The following is a 23,564-nucleotide window of genomic DNA, read 5'->3' on the forward strand; positions in this document are numbered from 1 at the left end:
AATTAGGGTGTCTGCTTCCTGAACCCAAACTGGCAGTTGGTTCCACAGGAGAGGGTGCAGGGTCCAGTGTACAGGAAATGTTAATGGGTCACTTATAGTGCTGAAATAAGAGCAAAACAGTCACAGACCTCTGTAGCACTACATAGCTGTCTGACAAAGTGCCTTTTTGCACTTTACTTTGGTTTATGCATTTGCTGTTTAAACTGCTCTCATCTCTCTATGCAGCTATAAATCTTACAAACTGTAAAAATGTTTAGCTTTTTGCTCTTTATCATTCATTTTACCTCCAACTCAAATGCGATTTTATCGACAAATATTTAAAAAGTCATTTTAAAGCGTCAATTTATTAATAGTAAGTATTAACCACACCAAGAGAAAAACAGTGCTTTGAATGAGTATCTCTGTCCTTATGATACATCCAGTGAATGTACTGTGTTATACACATTATATTCTGCTTAACCTGTACATGCTATACCACTATAAACTCTCCTACTGTATATATTATATGCTGTACTACATTACAATACATCTCATGTAAGTAAAATAAGCTTTGAGCAAAGGTGCATGCAGCCTGTAGATGGTAAATGAGAGCAGTCCATCACTAAAATAGTAAGCAAGTCCCCATTAATGCCAGTAGTGGAAATCTGCAAATAACGCATGAGCATTACAAATGACATTCTTCTAACAAACAGACCTAAATCAGATACAGCCGTGTTTGCTAAGTGAGCACTGTGCTGCAGTTGAGGCCGTCACTCTCCAGTGAAGGTGGGGTTGGCCACTGTGGTGGTGGCCTTGTGGAACAGTGGGTTGTCAGCCTGGTAACAGAGAAAACACAACAATTAGTTTGCTCTCATGCAAGATGGTTTTAATCTTAAAGCTCAACAATTCATATCATATGGAACAAGAGAATGACGAAACAAAACAGTCGGATTGTCAGATTCTTCAAAGGGTGGATCATGTGATGTTTTTTTTGGATGATGTCTTCATCACTGCTTCTGCTGAGAAGGAGCACTTAAAAAGTTCTGGATGAGATGCTCACATGTCTAAAGACTTGCCATCAGAGTGAAACTTTCCAAATGCCATTTTATTCCAAACTGAAGTCCTTCTTAGGCCTTCTCAACAACTACAGCCGTCCCCTGGAGAACCTCTGCACAAACCTGCGAGGCTGGAGTCTAAGATGGTTTAGACAACTGACTGTGATAAGGCATTCATAAGACAAAAATTGAAGAACTTGTGTAAGGTTGCTCTGTTCTACAGAGATTGTCAGAAAGATTTTTCATTCCTAGATCATGTGATACACATTTGTGGCCATTTTGAGTCTATCTCTCTCCATGGAAATAGGCTGTAGTTGTGAGTGTGACCATAGCCATGGGGCTTTGATTGGTGTCACACTAGTTTTTGTGTTTGTGCGTCCAGTATAGTGACATGGTTGTGCTGACTGAACTCCTGTGCTGTATGATAACACATCTGTTGTATTAATCATGCCTGGTACACTTCCAGGCATTAGAAGACATGATTACAATTTTATTGGAACATGAAATTAGAAATGTTATTCAGGATGTTAAACCCATAGTGCTTCTATCAGATAAGTTTGTGGCCTAAGATGGGATGAGTCAGTTTTTAGAAAGGCCAGCACATTTATTTTCTTCATCTTGGGGAAAATGTAGTGGTCTAAGGGGCAAAATCAGATCACATCAGGACAAAGAACTCCTTGGCTAATGAGTCCTTGAGACCAAGGGAGCTGATGACTGCATGAAGGCTGATGTGTCCATTTTCTCAGACAGAGCTAACTTTCAGTTTTCAACCCAAACCAGAAAAACCACAAAAGTTGTTCACTTCAGATTTTCTGATCGAATCACTCAAAAAGCTTAACTGAACATGCATGTAGAGAGCTGAATAACTCATCTCTTTCTACCTTAGACCACAACCTTTTCAGTCACCCCTAGTATATAGCCACAGTATGTACTGTATTATGAATGAACATTGTTATGTTCATGTGTTATTCAGTGAAATCAATTCTGTCTAACCAGTAGTTAAGTTCAGCATGGAACTGCACAGAACTGAAAACACCTTCTAAATTTCAGACAAGATTTCAGAAGAGAGGGGGGAAAGGGGTTATCTTCCAAAGTTACTTGTAGTTGTGTCACAACAAGCAGAGATCCTTTTCAAAGTTCCAGGGTCAGGAAGTGTGATTTAAAGGACATTGTGAGAGACCGTGATGCAATTGGGGCTCATGAGGCTCATGATGCAATTGAAATAACGTTAGCTGAGTTGGCTGGAAATTTGTTTTGGTAGGGGCTGTGTGTTCTGATTGGCTGCTGTGTCAGCTTGTTATAATATCTGTTGAGAGATTTGGTAATGTAAAAGTAGTTGACCCTTCAGGGGTTCTGTAAACTTAGGGACAGATTGTCAAACAAAATATAAATGCAGCAATATGTTTCTCATCAAGCTATATAAATAACACATCCTGCAGCACAGCATGCTACACTGCTGCTGCACTGCAGGACAGTCTATCATGTAGCCTTTCATTCAACCCTAAAAGAAAGCCTGCTTCACTGCACAGCACTTAACGACAAACAACAGAGGAACCGAAAAACACCAGAGTAATAATAAATTAGAAAGTATCTCACCTTTGCCCACTGGGATTTCTTCTTTTCATTTTCAAATTTCCTGAACTCCTTCAGGTCCTTCATGTAGATGAGTAGCTTGATGAGCAGCAGCACTATAATGCCAATGAGAGCCACAGATGCTATGGAGCCTCCAATGATAGCTACGATGCTGGGTGGTTCTGGACAGTCTGGAGGAAGAGTAATAATTCACACAAGTTTTACACATATCGTGTATGTCTGCTGACTTTTTTTAGGCTCTGGAGATTTTCAGTTTGTTGGTCCATTTTGGTCCAGACTGAAATGTTTCAACCACTGTTGCCACTACTAGAAATTAGTTCAGATACTCAGGATGAACTCTTATAATAATCTATATCACCATGATCAGGACAATGATTGAATGTGTCCAATAATTTGGTTCAAATACCTACTGAACTTCCCATCAGCCTCAGCCGCTGTACACTGTGTTTAGTGTTCCTAGAAAATGCCGATGTAAATGCGTGTATGTGTGAACGTGGTAAACATTATATTTTAGCATTGCCACCGAGCATGGTAATACCGCTGTAAGTACATCCTCACAAAGCTGGGTGTCTCTTAGTCTGGTTTAATGTTTCTAAACATGCTCTGAAATCATGAAACTGTTGTTAAATTGTAACTTACCTCTCTCTCTCAGAATCTCAGCCCTGTAGTTATCCTCTCCCACCAGCTGGTCCAGCTTAAATTTGATCCAGCAGCCCTCTGAGTCCTTCTGCTGGCACTGCTTACTTACTATGGTGAACTGGTCTACCATTCCATGAAAAATACTTTTGCCACAAGCCGCGGAGCAGTTTTTTTTAAAGGGACCTGATTCAAAACCGAGGCATTCGATGCAATTCCTGAAAACAAGTCGAACAGCAACAGTCTTAAAATCTCAACATAAGTCAGAAGGAGCTACTTTATTTATTTGTGACCAAATACTGGAAAGTCTTTTTGTTGTTATTTGGTTGAACCAATAATTTGAAAGTAAAAGTTGAGTCCTTACAGTTTGGTCTGGCATGTATCAGGGCAGCCGAGACATTGCTGGCATCGTGGGCGCTGGTATCCCTCCTTACACTCACAGCGATTGCACTTGCAGGTCCCTCTGCCGTAGCACACGGTGTTGTTAACCGTACGGCAGCTCTCATCAGACACCTTGCACTGACAGGCTGTGCCCTCAAAGCCCGGATAGCATTCACATTGACCACAGTTGCACTTACCATTTCCTGTAAGTTGAGAGGAGAGTTAGAGCACTGATATTCTCACCTTTAACTACAAATTTGTGCATGCATGCCCCCTGTGTATCCTGAGTTGCATCTGAGCAACTTCAAAAATGATCAAGTATCTGCACAGTGTATGTAATAGTGGGGGTCACAGATGAGGTCAGCAGCAGACTGAACAAAGGAACTTAAGAGAGATTCATGTTTAAAGGCTTCAAATCACATATTCATCCTCACAAATGTAACTAGAGAGACACTACATGACGTGTGCTGTTTTTGGTCAGCCTGAGCAGCTTGTCTTTCCTCCTTTAAGTATCTGAAGCTGGTGGAAAATGTTGAAGACAACATGAAACAGGTTTTAGACAAACTCTGTAATCTTCTGCTCTTCATAGACACACATCTAACAAAGACATCTGCTCTACTAGCCTGTTCCTCTTAATCACTGCTCTCTGGAAATAATGTGAACAAAAAGGAACTGTTTCCTGTTCAGTTAAAAGATATTTCTCTGTGTCACACAATGAATCAAAGACTATAAGCACAGTTACTGTGGGAAACTTAATTAAACTCGGCTGTCTGCAGTGGTTTCTACAAAGCCCTTGCATCAAAGAGAAATCCAGCTTCCACAGGAGGAATTGTTAGCATCTATCATATTCGGCATGTGGCCACATCGGTCTGTAAACTCACATGCACTTTACTGCTACATCCACTGTCACTGCAGTTAAAGATTGTTAAGGAAATCGATACAGGAGCTGTGCGCTCATATCACATTTCAGGTTCAAATAAATAGACAACTGTTCATAACTGTGACCTGTTAATGTGCCAGTTTTTTCCACCTCGTCCAGGCTATAGTACATTTATTAGAACTTTGTCTGACTTTCTCTTAAAGCTGGCTTCCAATCATTTTCTATGAAAAGCAGCAAATCCCTCACCAGAAGCTCAATGGAGTGAGAGATGGAGTGGTAAAATTCCAGAGTCTTGGGGTGCATGACACTGAGGTTAACTGTCCCCTGTTTATGTCTAATCAGGGACAATTTTTGAATGCGACCCCCTTCTCTCTTCCTCCCTCATTTTCTGTCAGTTACAATAAACAATCAAAAATAAAGTTTATTCCCACCCCCCACCCAGTTACACAAAACTCTGCCTGAAAAAGAAGACAGCCAACTATCAAACATGAATTAAAAGACTTGACTAAAAGACTTGACAATTCAGATTATATTATGACTGAAAATACCTCCACAGAGTTTATTCTGGAAGTTCTCACAGTGTTCATCATCACACTCGCAGAAGTCACCATGGTAACTTTTTCCATTCTCTGTGGTGTGGCACTGGCACCTCCCGCACACACAGTCTCCTCGACCCTCACACTCGGTGCCATTCTGCCTTTGACAGGATGCCCGTAGGGAGCGTTCATCTTTATCACCTATGGCACACTCACAGAACTGACCAACGTAGCCTTCATGGCAGCTGAATAAGGACACATTAGGAAGAGCAATTAAACCTAAAATCTGTAACAAAGTAAAGAGCCAGCCCCCCCCCCAATTTTTTTGTAATTCTTTTACAAAAGACATTTTCTTTGACCATTCTTGTAAGCCCCCAAAGTCACTGTTCCATACAGGTTGTCTATTTGTGCCCAGATTAAACATAGAAGGTGTTATCTAGTTAGCTTTAAATGTTCTTTTAAAGGGCTAGCTTCCCTTGTTTCCAGTCTCTATGCAAAGCCAGGCTAACTACATGCTGACTCCAGCTTCATAAAAATAAGAGACACAAAGACATCATACACCAGATTTCTCATCTGACTCAGAAAATCAGAAAAAAGAACACATTTCCCAAAATACTGATGTCACATGGCACACATTTTGTTAAGTTGAATATTTATTACATATTGTTGCATTTCCAATGGCAAATTTTGTTGGGTGTTTTGTATTACTTGAATACCTTTTGAATCTTTTTGAACCCTTTGAATCTATTTTTGGTTGGTTTGTAGTTTTGTTTTGCCGTGGGTTTGTTGGTTGGTTGGTTTGTTGGTTTGCCTTGCACATTCTCTGCATGTAATTCATTCTGATCTGCTTGTGCCCACGACTGATCACAAACTGTTTGCTCCTAGGTACATTGATTAATTGCAATATTTTAACTTAATTTTCATTATACTATACTTATACTATACATTATACTACACTATTTGTTTTCACTTCACTTATTTATTTCAGAAACTTTTTTTCTCTTACTACACACTCTATGTGCAATTTTCCTCTTTTCTTCATTTTCAACTGGGAGTTGTAAGTAACAGTAAGAATTTCCCATTGGGGGTTAATAAAGTTTTTTCTGATTCTGTTTCTGATTCTAACTCTGGAAAGCACTGATTACTGCAGGCCCCACAGATGCCAAGGGCCAGTGGGGTAACTGGGTAATAGAACAAGTAGCTATCTTTTAATAGTGGTATATTCGTTTGAACAAATGACTGATGCTGGCATTTTCCCAGTGGGGACAGCTTCTGATATTAGATAACCTGATTTGTTTTAGCCATACATACAGTTTAAGGCCACCAAATATGTATTGATGCCTGCACTGACAAAAACCAATAGATACTGTAACATTTTATTTACTCAAAAACTTCTAATGCATGGCAACTCAACAACACTTTCATTGTGCAGGCAATAAAGCTTACCTGCAAATGCCACAGCTGATACTTCCCTTCTCTTTGCAGTGTGTGTGGTTTGTGGTGATGGGGTCCTGACAGTGACATTCACACACTGTAGATAACGTCACTGTCAATGTGTCCTTAATGCCCAGTGGTCGGATAGTGAAAGAAGTGTCCTTCATGCATGAGAGTGCTGTCACAGTGACATTAAAAGAGATCTGGAGAGGGCAGTTAGGGTTGGGGAGTCAGATGATGATGCTTTTTTTTCCCACAACATTCTACACTACCAAAAACACCATTCTTGTATTAATATGCAGTGCATTGCACCTTGGACAGTGGATGGATGACTTGACTTGAAACTGATGTAACAAGAACCATGTGCACTTGACATATTAACATCACCATGAAAAGTTGGGGAAAAAAACTAGAAAAAAGAACTGACCTCCTCTCCCACATGTACACGATCACAAAATCCTTCGGTGTCTCTTGTTGGTCCTGCATGACTGCATATAGGGGTGTAGAGAACTCTTACATTGTCAGGGAGATTGTCATGGGTCAAAGTTACTTTGGAGGACAACCGCTGTCATGGATTACACATTTGAGAAAATTGTGAGTTTTGACAAAAAAGGAAAAAAGAAAAAAAAAGAAAATTGTGAGGCAAAATGTATTGGTCACAAAGGACAGTTTTTAAAGGTATGTGTGCACACAAAATGGGAAAAGTAGCAATGTCAGATTGACAACTTACATTGTAAGCAGCTTCAATCAACTGAACAATGTTTTTAGAATCTGGTGACAGAACTCCCACCTCTGATTTCGGAATCATTTTAGAGAGTTGCTGGGATAAAACAAGGTAAAATGAAAAATCAGTACAGTAAGTATATGATGTGTTCAATAGCAAAACAAAAGAAATGAAAAGTAAATTTCATTTACCTTGTACACAGTTTGCATATTTTCTGTCACTGCAAATATCGGCTGAATATTGTTTTTTTCCAACTGCTTAGCTAGTTGTCCAACAGACGGGTAGTCCTGCAAAGAGCAATCAGTGGAATTTAAGGTGCTAGCCACTGAACAAAACTCATTTTCACTCTTTTGCCCATAAGTTAATTTTAATTTAATTTAATTACTTTATTGATCCCTCCTGGGGAAATTACTCTCTGCATTTTACCCACACCAAGTGAATGAAACACACACACAAGCATGCACGTGCACTAAAGATAGCATAGCACTCATAGCATTGCATCCCTTTTAACTGTTGATTGCCTGATGCGATTTCAAACATACCATCTCACTGCTCTTGGTGTAGAGGTTGTTTTCCATGTAGCACTGTTCATCATTGGGTTCCAGTATACCAGCCAGTTTTCCATCGCCAGCCATGTGGAATCCATCATCAGTGGTCAGTACAATCAGCCGAGTGCTGCTTTTCCTCCATCCTATTTTGTCCTAAACAACAACATTTGATAGGGTCCAGTTAAGAAAGACTGGAGCATCAAAAGACCAGTTAAAACAAAACTCCACCCCCCAAAAAAAGCCCTTTAAACCAAACTTTTTAAAACAACAATTGTGTTTCCAGTGTTTTTGTTTTTTTGTCCCTTCCCTTGTCTCCTGTCATCCCTTTCCATTTTCCATTAAGGAAAATCAAAATCTGTTTCCTGCCTCTATTTATTGACAGCTGGTAATGTATAACTTCATGTGTTTAATTATTTTCTCTGTTGTCACAGGGAGGTCATATAAAGAATTGATTATGTATCTGGACCGCTTCTAAATGACGTTTGGATGAAGAACTTTAGAGAGAAAGGAACTACTAAACAGTTCATAATCAGCTGATGGTTTGTTTGACTTCATGTTAACATCACATATCCACCATCATTAACACCACAAACATCTGTACACCTCTCCTCTTCCCTCTTTCTATCAGACCCACTCACATTTATTAACCTTGATTACATGCCATTAACTCTGTGTCCTCTCTCTCCCGGAGTCCTGTGCTTGTTTCTCTCTGGTCTCGCTGTCTGTACCACTAACTGTTCTGTAATCTGAATGCTGGCCCTCTAACATTGTCCACTCCCAACCCTGTTTGTATCATGTTTTATATGCTGCATGTCCTTCTCCTCCTCTCCTCCATTCCCAGCTGTCCTATCTTCCTCCTTTCCCCCAGCCGGCCATCAGCAGGAGGGTCCCCCATATGTACCCTGTTCTGCTCAAGGTTTCTTCCTGTTAAAACAGAGTTCTTCCTTGCCACTATGGCCTTAATGCTTGCTCTGGGGTCAGGTTCTGGGTCTCTGTAAAGCACTTTGAGACAATTTTGATTGTGGGAGGCGCACCACCAACTGAGACCCTCCTTTTCAGATGGTCTCAGTCCGTTTAGAATGCACCATAGACTGCACAACAGATTAGATGTGAAAGCACCCTAATCGTATGCTATAATGTAGAACATTGTACAACATTCTCAGAACTCACTTCTGATATTAACTGTCATCATTCCTTAAACCAAAAGATGTGAAAAGATGGAAAATTATTCTCGAGTCTTGGAATTTATTGCAGTTTTCTGATTTTTTTCTGAATTTTTCTGAATTTATTGCTGTCAGTTGTGGTTCATAGCTGTTACAGCTATGCCCTTAAAGCTTACACAGCCCATTAAAAGACTTAGACAGTGTCATTTGAATAACTTAAGTATGTTTATGTTTTCTAGATCCATGCTTGGGGTTGTTATGGCTCAGGAGGTAGACCAGGTCGTCCACTGATTACAGGATGGGTGGTTAAATCCCCCACTCCTCCAGTCTGCACGTCCTTGGGACAAGATATTGAACCCCAAACTGCCCCCAATGTGTCATCGTAATGTAAGTGTGGGTGTTAGGGAAAGCATGCGTATAACTGGAAAAACAAATAATAAACACAGTACATAGTCATCTCTTTGGTTAAGTCCTTACCCCACATACAGCAGCTTGCATCATGGCATCAAGACTCCCTTCTGGAGAGTCCAAGTTCCCAGAAATGAACTGCTCTTTCACTTTTGCTTCGAACTCAATCTGATTTGGTGTCATACTGAGGACATGTCTGTAGCCAAAGGCAGCCTGACACTGCTGGCTATCCTCATCACATGGCTTATCCAGTTTCTCCTTGTTGGTGTTAGTGTAAGGAAGGACTGTCTTATCAACAAATGCACCAAACCCTGTAATTATAGAAATGGCTCTTAATACCACTGAGATGTCCACAGAAGTAACATATTTCATAACATATTAGAATATAAAAGGCAACATTTTACAATATAGCTTGCACACTTTCTGTAAATAGTTTGTCCAAATGCTGATGGCAATATTTATAGCATCTTGTTGTGTTGTGTGTGTGTGTGTAATCACGCATTCACATTGGTACAATTAAGCTGGTCGGAGCATAGTTATCCAGTCAATGCTTGGTGAAGAAACACAACTGCCTATCTTACTCACGGGGAAAAAAAGCATCAATTGGTGTTCATGTTCACACAGACTTTGAACTTAGTGAACCATCAGGAGTGATGTGGATGTGGTCAAAATATAGGCCACTCCTCCCTTCATGGTTAACATGAGTTAACCAAAGACGTTAAGGTAGGACATCCTGCCAAAAAATGCAGAAACCAGTGGTAGCGGGTTTCATCACAAATTGGCCCCTGAAGTGGCTGTTCTCTCTGCTGAGTTGTGGTATCATGCACATCATGTAGTATATGTCATGTCGTCATCATTTGCTGCTTATGTGGGTCAGGGCCCCAGGTCACGGGGACAACTGCCGCCCAGTCCACAATGCAGTCCTACGGCACTTCCCACGGGTGCTGGGCCCATGGGAGGCAGTGCTGCCAGGAGTAGGGCTCAAACCCACGACTCTGAGAGATTGATTCTCGTGTTCTACCAACTGAGTTAATGGGGTGGCTGGCATCATGTAGTATATCATAAAGGTAAAGTTAGATTCCTCCAGACAGCCAACTACCGCCAGCATAAACAGTGGCTACAAGTGGTGACATCAAGGTGATGGTTCATCAAATTTGCCTTCTGCCAGAGGATAAGCCCTTGCTCTGTTTCCTCTGGATAGCACTAAGAAGTGAGGAGTGTGTATGAGTGATGGGGTCTCCCATTTGAAACAAATTGCAGCACTCCAGAGGTATGAAAGGGATTTGAATCCCACTTTGGATGGAGAAGCTCTCATATCTAGAAATCTGGCCAAGTTTATTAGTAGACATGACAACCCAGAGTTGAGACCAGTAGGCAGAGTTGCAGTCTAACACACTTCTCTGCACTTCCATTAGAGTGGTCACCCACACAAAATCCCATGGATACTGTCTGACCCCCGACCACCTAAATTTATTAAATCAAAAGAAAACAGGAGAGGAGCTATTCATAAAAATGTAACAAAAATTAAGACCACCACTGCAAAAGCAAAACAAATTAGGAGAATTAAATGTGGACTATTAAATTAGATCTGTCATCCTAATGCAATATTTAGGATGACAGATCCTAAATACAGAGAATGTATGTAATGAACATACATTCTCTGTATGTTCATTATTTGATTGATCAGGGCTTTTATTGTGAAAAATCAGAGAAGGAGCGTTCCGGAGGTGGCGAAAGAGAAGAAGTGTATTTATGTTGGCGATTCTGTGTTATTTTGGGCAGATTAAAAGTTATGAGAAAGAGCTCCAGTGTCTGCATCTTTTATGAACCCACACAACTCTACACCCACAATGCTTATTTAACAATCTTCCCAGAGAATCATCTTCTATCAGACCATTGTTTAGTTACAACTGAATTCTTATTATTGGACTTCACTTATTAGACAAAAAGGTCTTTACTAGATGTCTATCTGAAGGCGCTGTAGCTAAATCTTGAATCATCCCCTGTACCAAGATCCTCTCTTCTCCTCTCCCTCTCTTTCTCTTCACATTCATATCCCCTTAAGGCTTGTTACTAACTCGATTACTTCCCTTTCCCTTACTTTTGTGCTTTCTCGCCTCTCTTCTCTTTGGTGGCTGTGGGCCACCTACTGCCCCATAATAAATCTCATTAATCATTGTTATTAGTCCTATTACTTGTCCTACTATTCTTATTACTTATAGTCTTGCTATCATTATCATTATGTGGAACCTGCACTGAGCTATTTTCTCTTTTCTCCTACTCTTGCCTGCCCCTTCCCCCTCTTTCTCTCTGTCTCTTTCTCTCCCACTCTCTCTCCCACCCCAACTAGTTGAGACACGTTCAGCCACCCACCATGAGCCAGGTGTTTTGGTAGGTTTCTACCTGTTAAGGGAGTTTTTCCTCTCCACTGTTGCTAAGTGTTGTTCTTGAGGAAAATGTTGGGTCTCTGCAAATGTTATTATAAAGAGCGCAGTCTAGACCTGCTCTATATGAAAAGTGCCTTAAGATAACCTCTGTTATGATTCAGCACTATATAAATAAAACTGGCTTGACTTGACTTCCCATTAAGGCTTGTCACTAACTCTGCTTCTTCCCTTTTACAATTTTTACATATGCTCCTTACAAGAGCTACACACTTAGACTGAGGCTTAGCCAAATGTTTTGTTATGCCAACCACAATCATAGCATTTGAAAATGTATTACAATGTAAATGTTTCACCACCAGCACGGTCACCCATTTCCCCCACTTTTCTTCTCTTGTTACCACATAAAACTACTACCATATCATGCAGCTGTTGAATTGACACTTAAGACTAAAAACGACTTACACTTAAGTGTAATATTTTTAATGGTCCCTCTGAAAGACAAACCTGCCGTCTTCCTATCTTGTCCTATTTACAGTATGTGCCCTGGTCCTGATAACAAGTAGGCACATACATGATAAGTCAAAGATAATGACACTGTAAGTTGCGGCTGTATTTTAAAGTATTATATGATAATAAATATTCATATGACAATTTATGTTGTCAGATCAAGACTGCAATCTTATTACCTATTTGACCATGTTGAGTAATTTTCTTCAGGGCTGCAAAAAGTTCTTGTCCCAGTCCTTTGACATTTTCCAAGTCATCTTTCATGGAGAAAGAAAGGTCCATCAGGTAGTAGAGATCAACCGGATAACCCTGAAGTCTTTTAAAAGAAACTCTGAATGTCATAGGAAGCCCTATAAACACAAGAGAAAAGCAAAGTAATGAATCAAATCAAATGCTGTGAGAGATGATATTTTCTTTATTTCCAGAATTCATGACTTCTTTTTTCCCCGAAGCCAGATAATGACCTTGGAGCACACACATAACTGCTCTGGTTTTACTCTGATCTGGAAGCCACACTATTCCTTTAACTATCAAAGGTCTGCATTAACTGATTCCACTAACCGGGTCGCAGTCTCAGATCAATTTCCTGTGGTGCCAGCTGGACAGGCTCCTCCCGGTTGAATGATGTGGTCAGTGGGTTATTTTTCTTAATCACTTGCTCATTGTTGGAGGAGATGATTGCTTCTGCCATGCAGCCTCTTTCTATCAGCTGAGCTTTGGTGTCACAACGCACTGCTTCCTGTTCACCTGCTTTGGTGAAATTCTGTTATAAAGGGAATACAAAAACACATGAAAAATTCACTCATTTACTGTATGTCTGCATGTGTTGTTGTTACTGTTACTCTCTTGCAAAAGGTTTCTTGTACTTGTGGTTGGCCATCAATGCATTCAGGGGATGTTGAGGCCTATTAGTGGCTGGTACGGCCAGAAGATATGGTAATTCAGTCCCCTAGACCAAACAACAAATCTTCAAACAACAAAACAAAATGTTCTGTGACATAACCACTACCAAAACTCGACACTTTCAGCAGATTTTTCACATTAAAAGCATTCCAGAAAAAGGCAGGAAGGAGACAATATCTTGAAGACTTGTAAATGAAAAACATCATGGTAGGAAGTATTTAGGTTGGGAATTAGAGATCGACTGATTATCGGCCTGGCCGATATTCGGCATTTTGACACATATCGGCATCTGCCTTTTTTTTTTAAAATGAGATCAATTTAAAACTGGGTTATTTTGGCCCTGATGCAGTCGCGCCTCTGTCTGCAGTCACTACTCTGTCTCCAGCATTGACCCACCCACAGCACCATCTGATTGGTTATAAGAAGAGCTGATTGGCACGGGTAGCAGTCAATCAGCAGTGAAAGCTGTTCATGCTCAGTGCTCACACACACGGCAGAGAGGAGAAAAATGTTTTGTCGGGTGGAGAAGCTCCGGAGTGCAGATGTGTGTTTCGAAGGTAAGTTAAGGCAGCAGACTCTCCCGAAATTGTAATAAACACCCCAGTTCTCTACAACTCACAACTACTAGTAACGTTACTGTGAGCCCAGTTACTTTATATAAACAGCGTGGCAGCTCTGCTCGCTCGCAGTCCCTCCAGACGTGTCTTTTAATCTCTGGAAACAAGGTTACTGATAATATCGATATGGAAATAGTCCGTGATAGTAGAAGTGTGTGTGTGTGTGAGTGAGAGAGAGAGTGAAAACCAAATGAACTCAATTCAGTCCAGTTCTATACTGCGGTCAAGCCAGCCGCTATTTGCTACTGCTTAGTCAAATCAGCCGCCCCTGTATCTCAAATGCGCATTGCAACTAACATTTACGGTACGAGGACGAACAACACGTTCACCTTTCAAAAGAAGAGCAAACGCGTTGTAGCATATATATATATATATATATATATATATATATATATATATTTTTTTTTTTTTTTTTTTTTTAAAGGTATAAGTACTACCACTGTGTACTCAGCTGTCAAACTGCCAACTATTGACTTAACATATGCATCTGTTTTCAACTTTGAGGAAGGACTAAAAAATTTCTGTCCATAAGTAGTCAATGACTTTCATATTTTTAGATGCAGTACTTACTGTACTACTACCACAAGTCATATGAAGTACTTCCACTGTGTACTTTCAGAGTAATCAGCTGTCAAACTGCCTATCATTGTTGAAATATATGCATCAGTCTTCTACTTTGAGCAAGGGTTAATTTTTTTTCTGTCCATAAGTAGTCAATGACTTTGATATTTTTAGATGCAGTACTTACTGTACTACTACCATAAGTAATATGAAGTACTTCCACTGTGTACTTTCAGAGTAATCAGCTGTCAAAGTGGCTACTATTGATTTAACATATGCATCTGTGTTCAGCTTTGAGCATGGGTTAATTTTTTTCCTGTCCATAAGTAATCAATGACTTTGATATTTTTAGATGCAGTACTTACTGTACTACTACCGTAGGTCATATGAAGTACTTCCACTGTGTACTTTCAGAGTAATCAGCTGTCAAAGTGGCTACTATTGATTTAACATATGCATCTGTGTTCAGCTTTGAGCGTGGGTTAATTTTTTTCCTGTCCATAAGTAATCAATGACTTTGATATTTTTAGATGCAGTACTTACTGTACTACTACCATAGGTCATATGAAGTACTTCCACTGTGTACTTTCAGAGTAATCAGTTGTCAAAGTACCTATCATTGTTCAAATATATGCATCTGTGTTCAACTTTGAGGAAGGATTAATTTTTTCTGTCCATAAGTAGTCAATGACTTTGATATTTTTAGATGCAGTACTTACTGTACTACTACCACAAGTCATATGAAGTCCTACCACTGTGTACTTTCTGCCTACTATTGATTTAACATATACATCTGTGTTCAACTTTGAGCAAGGGTTAACTTTTTTCTGTCCATAAGTAGTCAATGACTTTCATATTTTTAGATGCAGTACTTACTGTACTACTACCACAAGTCATATGAAGTCCTACCACTGTGTACTTTCTGAGTAATCAGTTGTCAAAGTGGCTATCATTGTTCAAATATATGAATCTGTGTTCAACTTTGAGCAAGGGTTAAATTTTTTCTGTCCATAAGTAGTCAATGTCTTTCATATTTTTAGATGCAGTACTTACTGTACTACTACCATAAGTCATATGAAGTACTTCCACTGTGTACTTTCAGAGTAATCAGCCGTCAAAGTACCTATCATTGTTGAAATATATGCACCTGTGTTCAAATTTGAGCAAGGGTTAATTTTTTTTCTGTCCATAAGTAGTCAATGACTTTGATATTTTTAGATTCAGTACTTAAAGTAGCGAGATGGCGGCGCGCACGCACGCAGCGGCTCAGGGCTCTCGGCGTTTGTTTTGTTCGTGTTTTTGTTGTGGTTACAACCACTTGAAGCGTTAGTTCAGTATGGTAGGGCTGAACTATTGTACATAGGAAGAAACTGCCAATTTTATGCATACCCTGAGCCGGATTTTATACTGCCAGAGATCCAGCGGACCACCACGGCTTTCGCCATCACCCCTCCTCTGTGGCCTAGGAGACGGAGGAGGCACCGTAAACAAAAAAGGGGCAAGAGGAGCGGCGTGCGTGCTAGGCTACATGCTAAACCCCACCGTCCGGCTCTCCCCAGTCTCTTCCTCACAGAGGACGTAAGATCACTGGCCAACAAAGTGGACGAGATTCGGCTGAGGATCGTCACGCGGAGGATGGACAGCTGTGTGGTCATCATCACTGAAACCTGGCTGGACGGCAGCACACCTAACGCCGCGGTCGAGCTAGCGGGACGCTCTTTGTTCCGAGCAGACAGGACTGCGGACTCGGCCAAATGCAGAGGCGGAGGGCTTGCACTTTACATCCACAACTCCTGGTGTACAGCCGCACACATCATCGGAACGCTCTGCACTCCTGATCTGGAATACCTGGCTGTGAAATGCAGACCATTCAAGATGGTGAGAGAGTTCTGCTCCATTCTGATCATAGCTGTGTATATTCCACCGCGGGCTAACGCTAAGCTAGCGCTAGAAGAGCTCTACTGTCTGATCAGCAGGCAGATGAACTCTAACCCAGAGGCAGCTGTGATTGTGGCTGATTTCAATCATGTGGAACTGAAAGCAGTGCTTCCAAAATTCCAGAAATTTATACACTTTCCCACCAGAGACAATAATATATTGCACTCCTGATCTGGAATACCTGGCTGTGAAATGCAGACCATTCAAGATGGTGAGAGAGTTCTGCTCCATTCTGATCATAGCTGTGTATATTCCACCGCGGGCTAACGCTAAGCTAGCGCTAGAAGAGCTCTACTGTCTGATCAGCAGGCAGATGAACTCTAACCCAGAGGCAGCTGTGATTGTGGCTGATTTCAATCATGTGGAACTGAAAGCAGTGCTTCCAAAATTCCAGAAATTTATACACTTTCCCACCAGAGACAATAATATATTGGATCAGGTTTACTGCAACATCCCAGGAGCATACAAAGCTGCAGCAGCACCTCACCTGGGCATGTCGGATCACATCTCTGTGGAGCTAATCCCAGCATATAAACCTCTGATCTGCAGGACAAGACCAACCACCAAAACAGTTCAGGTATGGACTGAGGAGGCTTCCTCAGCACTACAAGACTGTTTTGAACTCACTGACTGGGGAGTGTTCAAAGATGGCTCGGACCTGGAGACCTATACATCATCCGTCCTGGACTATGTGCAATTCTGCACTGATGCTGTTCTGCCCACAAAGTCCATCAAGGTGTTTCCAAACCAGAAACCTTGGTGGGACAGCACAGTGAGGTCTCTGCTCAAAGCTAGGGATGTAGCCTACAGGTCAGGTGACAGGCTGGCCTACAGAAGGGCCCGGACAGAACTGAGGAAGGGCATCCAGCAGGCCAAACACAGGTACAGACAACGCATTGAGGAGCACTTCTCCAACAACAACCCACGGGAAATGTGGAGAGGCATCAGGACCATAACAGACTACAAGAACAGCAACCAGCAGATCAGCCACGATCCCGCTCTGCCTGACACCTTAAATACGTTCTTTGCACGCTTTGACACTCCTGGCAGCAGAGAGACTGTTCATCTCCCACAGCTAGAGGAGCAGTCCCAGCCTCTCGTCCTGCAGTATCACCAGGTGAGCTCCACCCTGAAGAGGATCAACACCAACAAAGCTGCAGGACCAGATAAGGTGTCAGGTCGGGTCCTGAAGCTGTGTGCACATCAGCTAGCTGGTGTTTTTCTGGACATTTTCAACTTGTCCCTGCAGTTAGCTTCAGTTCCTGCATGCCTTAAGTCCTCCATCATTGTGCCTGTGCCGAAAAAATCTGCCGTCACCAGCCTCAACGACTACCGCCCAGTCGCTCTGACACCGGTAATCATGAAGTGCTTTGAGAGGATCGTCTTAAGTCACATCAAAGACACCATCCCTGCTACTCTGGACAGACATCAGTTCGCCTACAGAGAGAACCGATCAACAGAGGATGCGGTCTCTCTAGCACTGCACACGGCCCTCACTCACCTGGAGCACCCCAACACCTACGTCAGGATGTTGTTCGTGGATTTCAGTTCAGCTTTCAACACTGTGATCCCGGACAAGCTGACTCTGAAACTTCACAACCTGGGACTGCCTGGCCTCTTGTGCTACTGGATCAGGGACTTTCTCACCAACAGGCCTCAAGTGGTGAGAATTGGCAACACCACATCATCCACACTGATCCTGAGCACAGGCACACCGCAGGGGTGTGTGCTCAGCCCAGCCCTTTTCACCCTGTTCACACACGACTGTACCGCCATTCATTCCACCAACATAGTCGTAAAGTTTGCAGACGACACCACTGTAGTGGGTCTCATATCGGACAATGATGAGACTCACTACAGAGAGGAGATCCAGCACCTGACAGGATGGTGTGCAGACAACAATCTTGTCCTGAACACCAGCAAGACCAAGGAGGTCATTGTGGACTTTAGGAGATCCAGGAGGATGGAACACACCCCTCTCCTCATTCATGGGGAGGAGGTGGAGCGGGTGGACAACATCAAGTTCCTGGGCATCCACATCACATCTGACCTCACTTGGTCCATGCACACCTCCCACCTGGTGAAGAAGGCTCAACAAAGGCTCTTCTTCCTCAGGAAGCTCAAAAGGTCTGGACTCTCCCCTCAGCTCCTGACAAACTTCTACAGAGCCACAATAGAGAGCATCCTCTGTTTGAGTGCAACAGTGTGGTACGGGAGCTGCACTGCACAAGACAGGAAGGACTTGGCCCGGGTGGTGAAAACAGCACAGGGGATCGTGGGGAGTCCTCTCCCACAACTGGACTCTATATACGACAGCCGGGTTCAAAGGAGGGCCAGTCGTATAGCTGCAGACCCCACCCACCCAGGTCACAAACTGTTTGTACCTCTCCCCTCTGGCAAGAGGTACAGGAACATCAGAACCCACACCAATAGGCTAAGACACAGCTTTTTCCCCAGAGCTGTGAAATCCATCACCCCATCTCCTCACACATCCACCCTCCACCAATCCAAAGGCTGATCACTAGACGCCTGCAAAAAGACACTCATGCTGCACTGCACTTTAGTCAGAAATAAGTCAGAAATAAGCTGTACTCTGACCCATATATCCATATTCATACCAGTCACTTTATATATTGTTGCACTGTTCACCATATTCTTTATCCCTATTTTATTTTATATTTTATTCTATTTTATACTTATTTAGATAGATTTTAAATATGCCTTTTATGTTACTATTTGTGCCAAAGAGCTGCTGTACAAAATTTCATTGTGCCTTGCATAATGACAATAAAGATTCTTGATTCTTGATTACTGTACTACTACCATAAGACAAATGAAGTCCTACCACTGTGTACTTTCAGACTAATCAGCTGTCAAAGTACCTATCTTTGTTCAAATATATGCATCTGTGTTCAACTTTGAGGAAAGATTAATATAAATTATATATCTAATACTCCCTAACTTCGCTACCTGCATTTGAATAATATACTTAGCCATTAAGTACTGCATCTAAAAATATGAAAGTCATTGACTACTTATGCACAGAAAAATTTCAACCCTTGCTTAAAGTAGAAGACGGATGCATATGTTAAATCAATAGTAGCCACTTTGACAGCTGATTACTCTGAAAGTACACAGTGGCAAGACTTCATATGACTTGTGGTAGTAGTACACTAAGTACTGCATCTAAAAATATGAAAGTCATTGACTACTTATGCACAGAAAAATTTTAGTCCTTCCTCAATAGTTGGCAGTTTGACAGCTGAGTACACCGTGGTAGTACTTATACCTTTACGTTTTTTATACAGTATATACAGTGTATATATATATATATATACACACGCTACAACGGGTTTGCTCTTCTTTTGAAAGGTGAACGTGTTGTTCGTTGTTCGTCCCTACTACGTACCGTAAATGTTAGTTGCAATGCGCATTTGAGATACAGGGACGGCTGATTTGACTAAGCAGTAGAAAGTAGCGGCTGGTGTGTATAGTAGGAAGGGTATCTCCCACTGATTAAGCATTAGTGCTCAACAAAACAAATATCTTAGAAGAACGAACAAATAAGGGACAAAGCTAAAATACATTTCTTGAAAGAACAAGAAATATATTTTAGTTTTGTTTTTGTTGTTAAAGAAGAATGCGCTATCTCTACATTTTAAGTCACAATAATCTTTCAGGGCACAAATGACATTCCCATAGTAAACAAACCGTCAGTGCACCTGCAAGAATTGCCTGCAAAATACCACATGGAGGGTGTGACCGGTGTCCCTGTTGAAGCCACACAGTTGATATTATGGCCTTTAAGAGGGCCGTAAAACTGGGGTGGGGGGCTCTTCTATTCACAGTCCTGATAGAATGTAAATATATCAGTGCTGACTGCTGAAGTAGCCTGTTTTACAATAGAGTTAAAGAAAATTTACACTATTCCACAGACACTGTGTAAAAAACAATGCCGAAGTGACATATCATCCTATTCATTTTAATAAACATCAGATTGATTTATGGATTTTACCATTGCTATGGTTAAAGGATGAACAAGCAGAGTTCACAGAGCTTAGCAATGATCATGTTATAAATGGTAAGTTTTAGATGAATTTTCACTGTAGACTACTGAAAAAAACCTAGTTCATATAAGACCCATACAGAATCAGTTTTAGTGTGCTTTACACAGCAGTCTTCAGCTGTGATTATACTGAACAGTGTGTTGGACCAACATTACTTTCATGCTGTGGTTTTCATTACTGCAGTGTCATGTAGGACCAGGTGCCTAACATTGCAGGGACAGCATAGAGATGTTACACTACTACACAAGTTTCTTTCTCACCAGCTGTTTGCACCACACGCAGTATGGCCCAGATCTGATACAGTCATCACAGGAGTTGATCACTGACTTTGAGCAAACTTCCTCTTGTTGACACAATCCTGCAAAGAAAAACACAAACTCTATGCAACAAATACCAGTAAGGAAACTGTAAAATCACAACTGAACTCACATTCACAATCTGAAATACTGTAAACATAAACCCCTCAATTGAATCATTTACATGTCTACTTTGTATGGAAGTTAAATGTGTGTTGTATAGAGAGGGGCTGATCAATACCTGTAGTATCAGTACTATAGGTGCAAGTCCTATTTTGAGTAATGCTAGAGTCAGTAGGATCAGTGCAAGCAACCTGTATGCAGCAGTCACAATCACAGCAATCAAAATATTTGTTAGTCATCATTATAATCTGTCAGTACATAACACAGTAAAAAGAAATGTTTAATGTTTGGAGAAATCACTCAGTGGTAATGAAACTGTTTCTGGGAGTTTCAAGCTGCCAATGCTGACGTTTTAAACCATTAGGCCCCGCTAATGTCTTTTCTTATCTGTGACCAGGTGTTATAACTTTAAGAACAAGGCTCCCTGTGAAACTGAATTACCTTGGCCTGAACATTCTTTATCAGTGAGATTTCCCTTTTTTCTTTTGCTTTTGAATCATTTTCTGTCCTGAGTGGTTTCACATACACTTGGTACATATTGTACCTTGCCACATGTGAGCCCCTGAGCATTACAAACAGTCCTTTCATTGATTCATTAGTAGAGAAACATTCATTTGTTGAGCTTTGCAAATAAATAATGCAATGTTAACTTTGAAAGCTTACCATTGTTATCCATCAACAGGAGCAGAAGAAACAGCAAACAGGAATCCATTTCCTGATGACAAAAATACAGATGTTTTTTCTCTTAGATCAACGTTTAATAGAATTAAAAGGGCAAGATTTCCATATAGGAAACAACCTTGTCCTTAAAATGCAAATATTTAATACTTAATTTATAGGCTATTTAAAAATTTGTGCCTTGAAATGACCAAAATTATTTGCTTGCAGTATAAATTCATCTGTATAAGATCATCTGTAAAATCTAATATAGTCCAATACAACAGTTCTGTCATAAATTTTTAACTTTGTGAACATAATGCTCAGTTCTATTTGAACTATATGATTATCACTGAGGTTGTAGTCAGGATGGTTTGGACTGGTTGGCATTATATTCTGAAGTGTTCCTAATATTCTTCTCCCCTCATGTTTGTAAATGGGCAGGCCAAAAACCTAAACACCTGTCAGTGCGACGCAGTCCTATACAACACAACTGCAAACTACAACCTCAATAATAAACGTGAAAGGTTCAACCAATTAAAAGTCCAAGGCAGTGATCTGTACTTAGATACATCTGAACAGATCTATTAAGTACTGACAGGTGAAAATAGTACAGACAACAAGGTCATGTTTCGGTCTGCCCGTGTACAGACATACTAAAATGCTAACCTGTTGAAAAACAACACTGCAATTATAAATGAGTTGTCATAACACAGTTGGTTTTAAGTTGGGCACTAGTAGATATTGGTGCACACTGACAATTTGTCAACAGAGAATAAATCAAAAATCAAAACCTTACCTTTATTAAGTTGGTGAACTTGTAATGAATAGCGTGTGACTGCGAATACAAGATGTTTGATTTTAAAATATCAAAGGTCCTCGGAGCATCATGCAATCAGGCAACTACTTGTACAAATGACTGTCATTCAGCTGATATGTGTGAAACATCCACCCACTGATAGAGCCTCAAGCCAACAAGTGTAATACTGAATATGAAGACAATGGTTTCCTGTACCCATAGGCTTGTGCTGCACATTGTCAATGCCTTAAAAGGTAAAAAGGGAACAGTGAGGCATTTGGTCATTAGCGCATTTCCACTTTCTGGCTGAAAAGTAGCTCATGAGGAAGCAGAATGTTATCTATTTTGTAAATATCTATGCAAACAAAACAGACTGAAGTTGACACTTCCCTGAGTACATTACTCAACTCAACATTATCAGATCACATTTTGGATCGATAGATGCTGAGGCAGCAGGTCAGTCAAATTGGTTTTATTCACATAGACCTGAATTACGGTGGAAGGTATCTCAGGGCACTCTTAATATAGAGCAGTTCTAAGCCATACGTTTTCTACTGCTAAAGATCTAACATTTCTCCCATGAGCAAGAAGTGGCACAGTTATTGCATTTAAACCGTAAAGTATCCCATGTAGTGTAGTCCAATAAAACATCATTTACTATGGCTTCTGAGATGACCATAGATTTGAGTCTGTCTCTACTTTTCTTACTACTGGGAAGAAACAATCTGTAGACTGGCAACACCACACACATACATAGAAATTGACATTCTTCTGCAATTTGGACACCAGTTCAATGTGAATACAAATCATGACAGCAATACAGACTAGTTCCTGACATTTCCAGCAATGATGGTCAGTTTCTGCCAGAGGCATGATCTGCTCTTGTCAATAAAACAACAGAATCTTTATATGAAAATGTGTTTAAAATGAAATTCACATCATGTAATTAAACAGTTTTGGATTAAGAACCCAAAATGAAAATACAACTCTTGGTGCCTTTTCTCGAAAAATGTGCCACTTTGCATTTAATTCAATCAGCTTCCTCCCAGAAAACAAGAAGCGTGTCTTCCTTATTTGGCTCAATACAAATTCCCAAACTGTCACAAACCATTTTTTTCACATTACACTTGTCTGACTAGTCTGAGTTGGTATGACAGTATGAAAGAAAATATAGTTATTTCCAAAATTACAGATGATGCCAAATTTGATGCAATTTTTTAGGAACATTAACAATAAAAAAGGGAAGACGGTTATCAGAATCATAACAACTATTTCTTCACCAGAAAAACATCTTTATAAAAGCAGACTTACCAGAAACAGGAAGACACAGCTCTGGTCTGTGGTTGACAGTTGTGTTGAACACTGTACAGAT

The 23,564-nt window shown here is 40.7% G+C and overlaps 1 protein-coding gene across 1 annotated transcript; it reads right to left on the reverse strand.

Annotated features, from left to right (window-relative positions):
• Nucleotides 1-325: 325 nt before the first annotated feature.
• itgb2 (integrin, beta 2) lies at nucleotides 326-23,564 on the reverse strand. The gene is made up of 17 exons (XM_041056797.1): nucleotides 23,504-23,564; nucleotides 22,193-22,231; nucleotides 21,400-21,451; nucleotides 20,578-20,675; nucleotides 12,793-12,994; nucleotides 12,411-12,581; nucleotides 9,407-9,648; nucleotides 7,761-7,919; nucleotides 7,410-7,505; nucleotides 7,225-7,314; nucleotides 6,922-7,059; nucleotides 6,507-6,697; nucleotides 5,073-5,305; nucleotides 3,628-3,847; nucleotides 3,267-3,481; nucleotides 2,631-2,797; nucleotides 326-815 (listed from the first exon to the last, which is right to left on the reverse strand). The coding sequence occupies exons 3-17, from the start codon at nucleotides 21,446-21,448 to the stop codon at nucleotides 750-752; spliced, it is 2,337 nt and encodes a 778-aa protein (XP_040912731.1). The 5' UTR covers nucleotides 21,449-21,451; nucleotides 22,193-22,231; nucleotides 23,504-23,564; the 3' UTR covers nucleotides 326-749.

Source organism: Toxotes jaculatrix, chromosome 15 (genome assembly GCF_017976425.1).
Source record: "Toxotes jaculatrix isolate fToxJac2 chromosome 15, fToxJac2.pri, whole genome shotgun sequence".
NCBI lineage: Eukaryota > Metazoa > Chordata > Actinopteri > Toxotidae > Toxotes > Toxotes jaculatrix.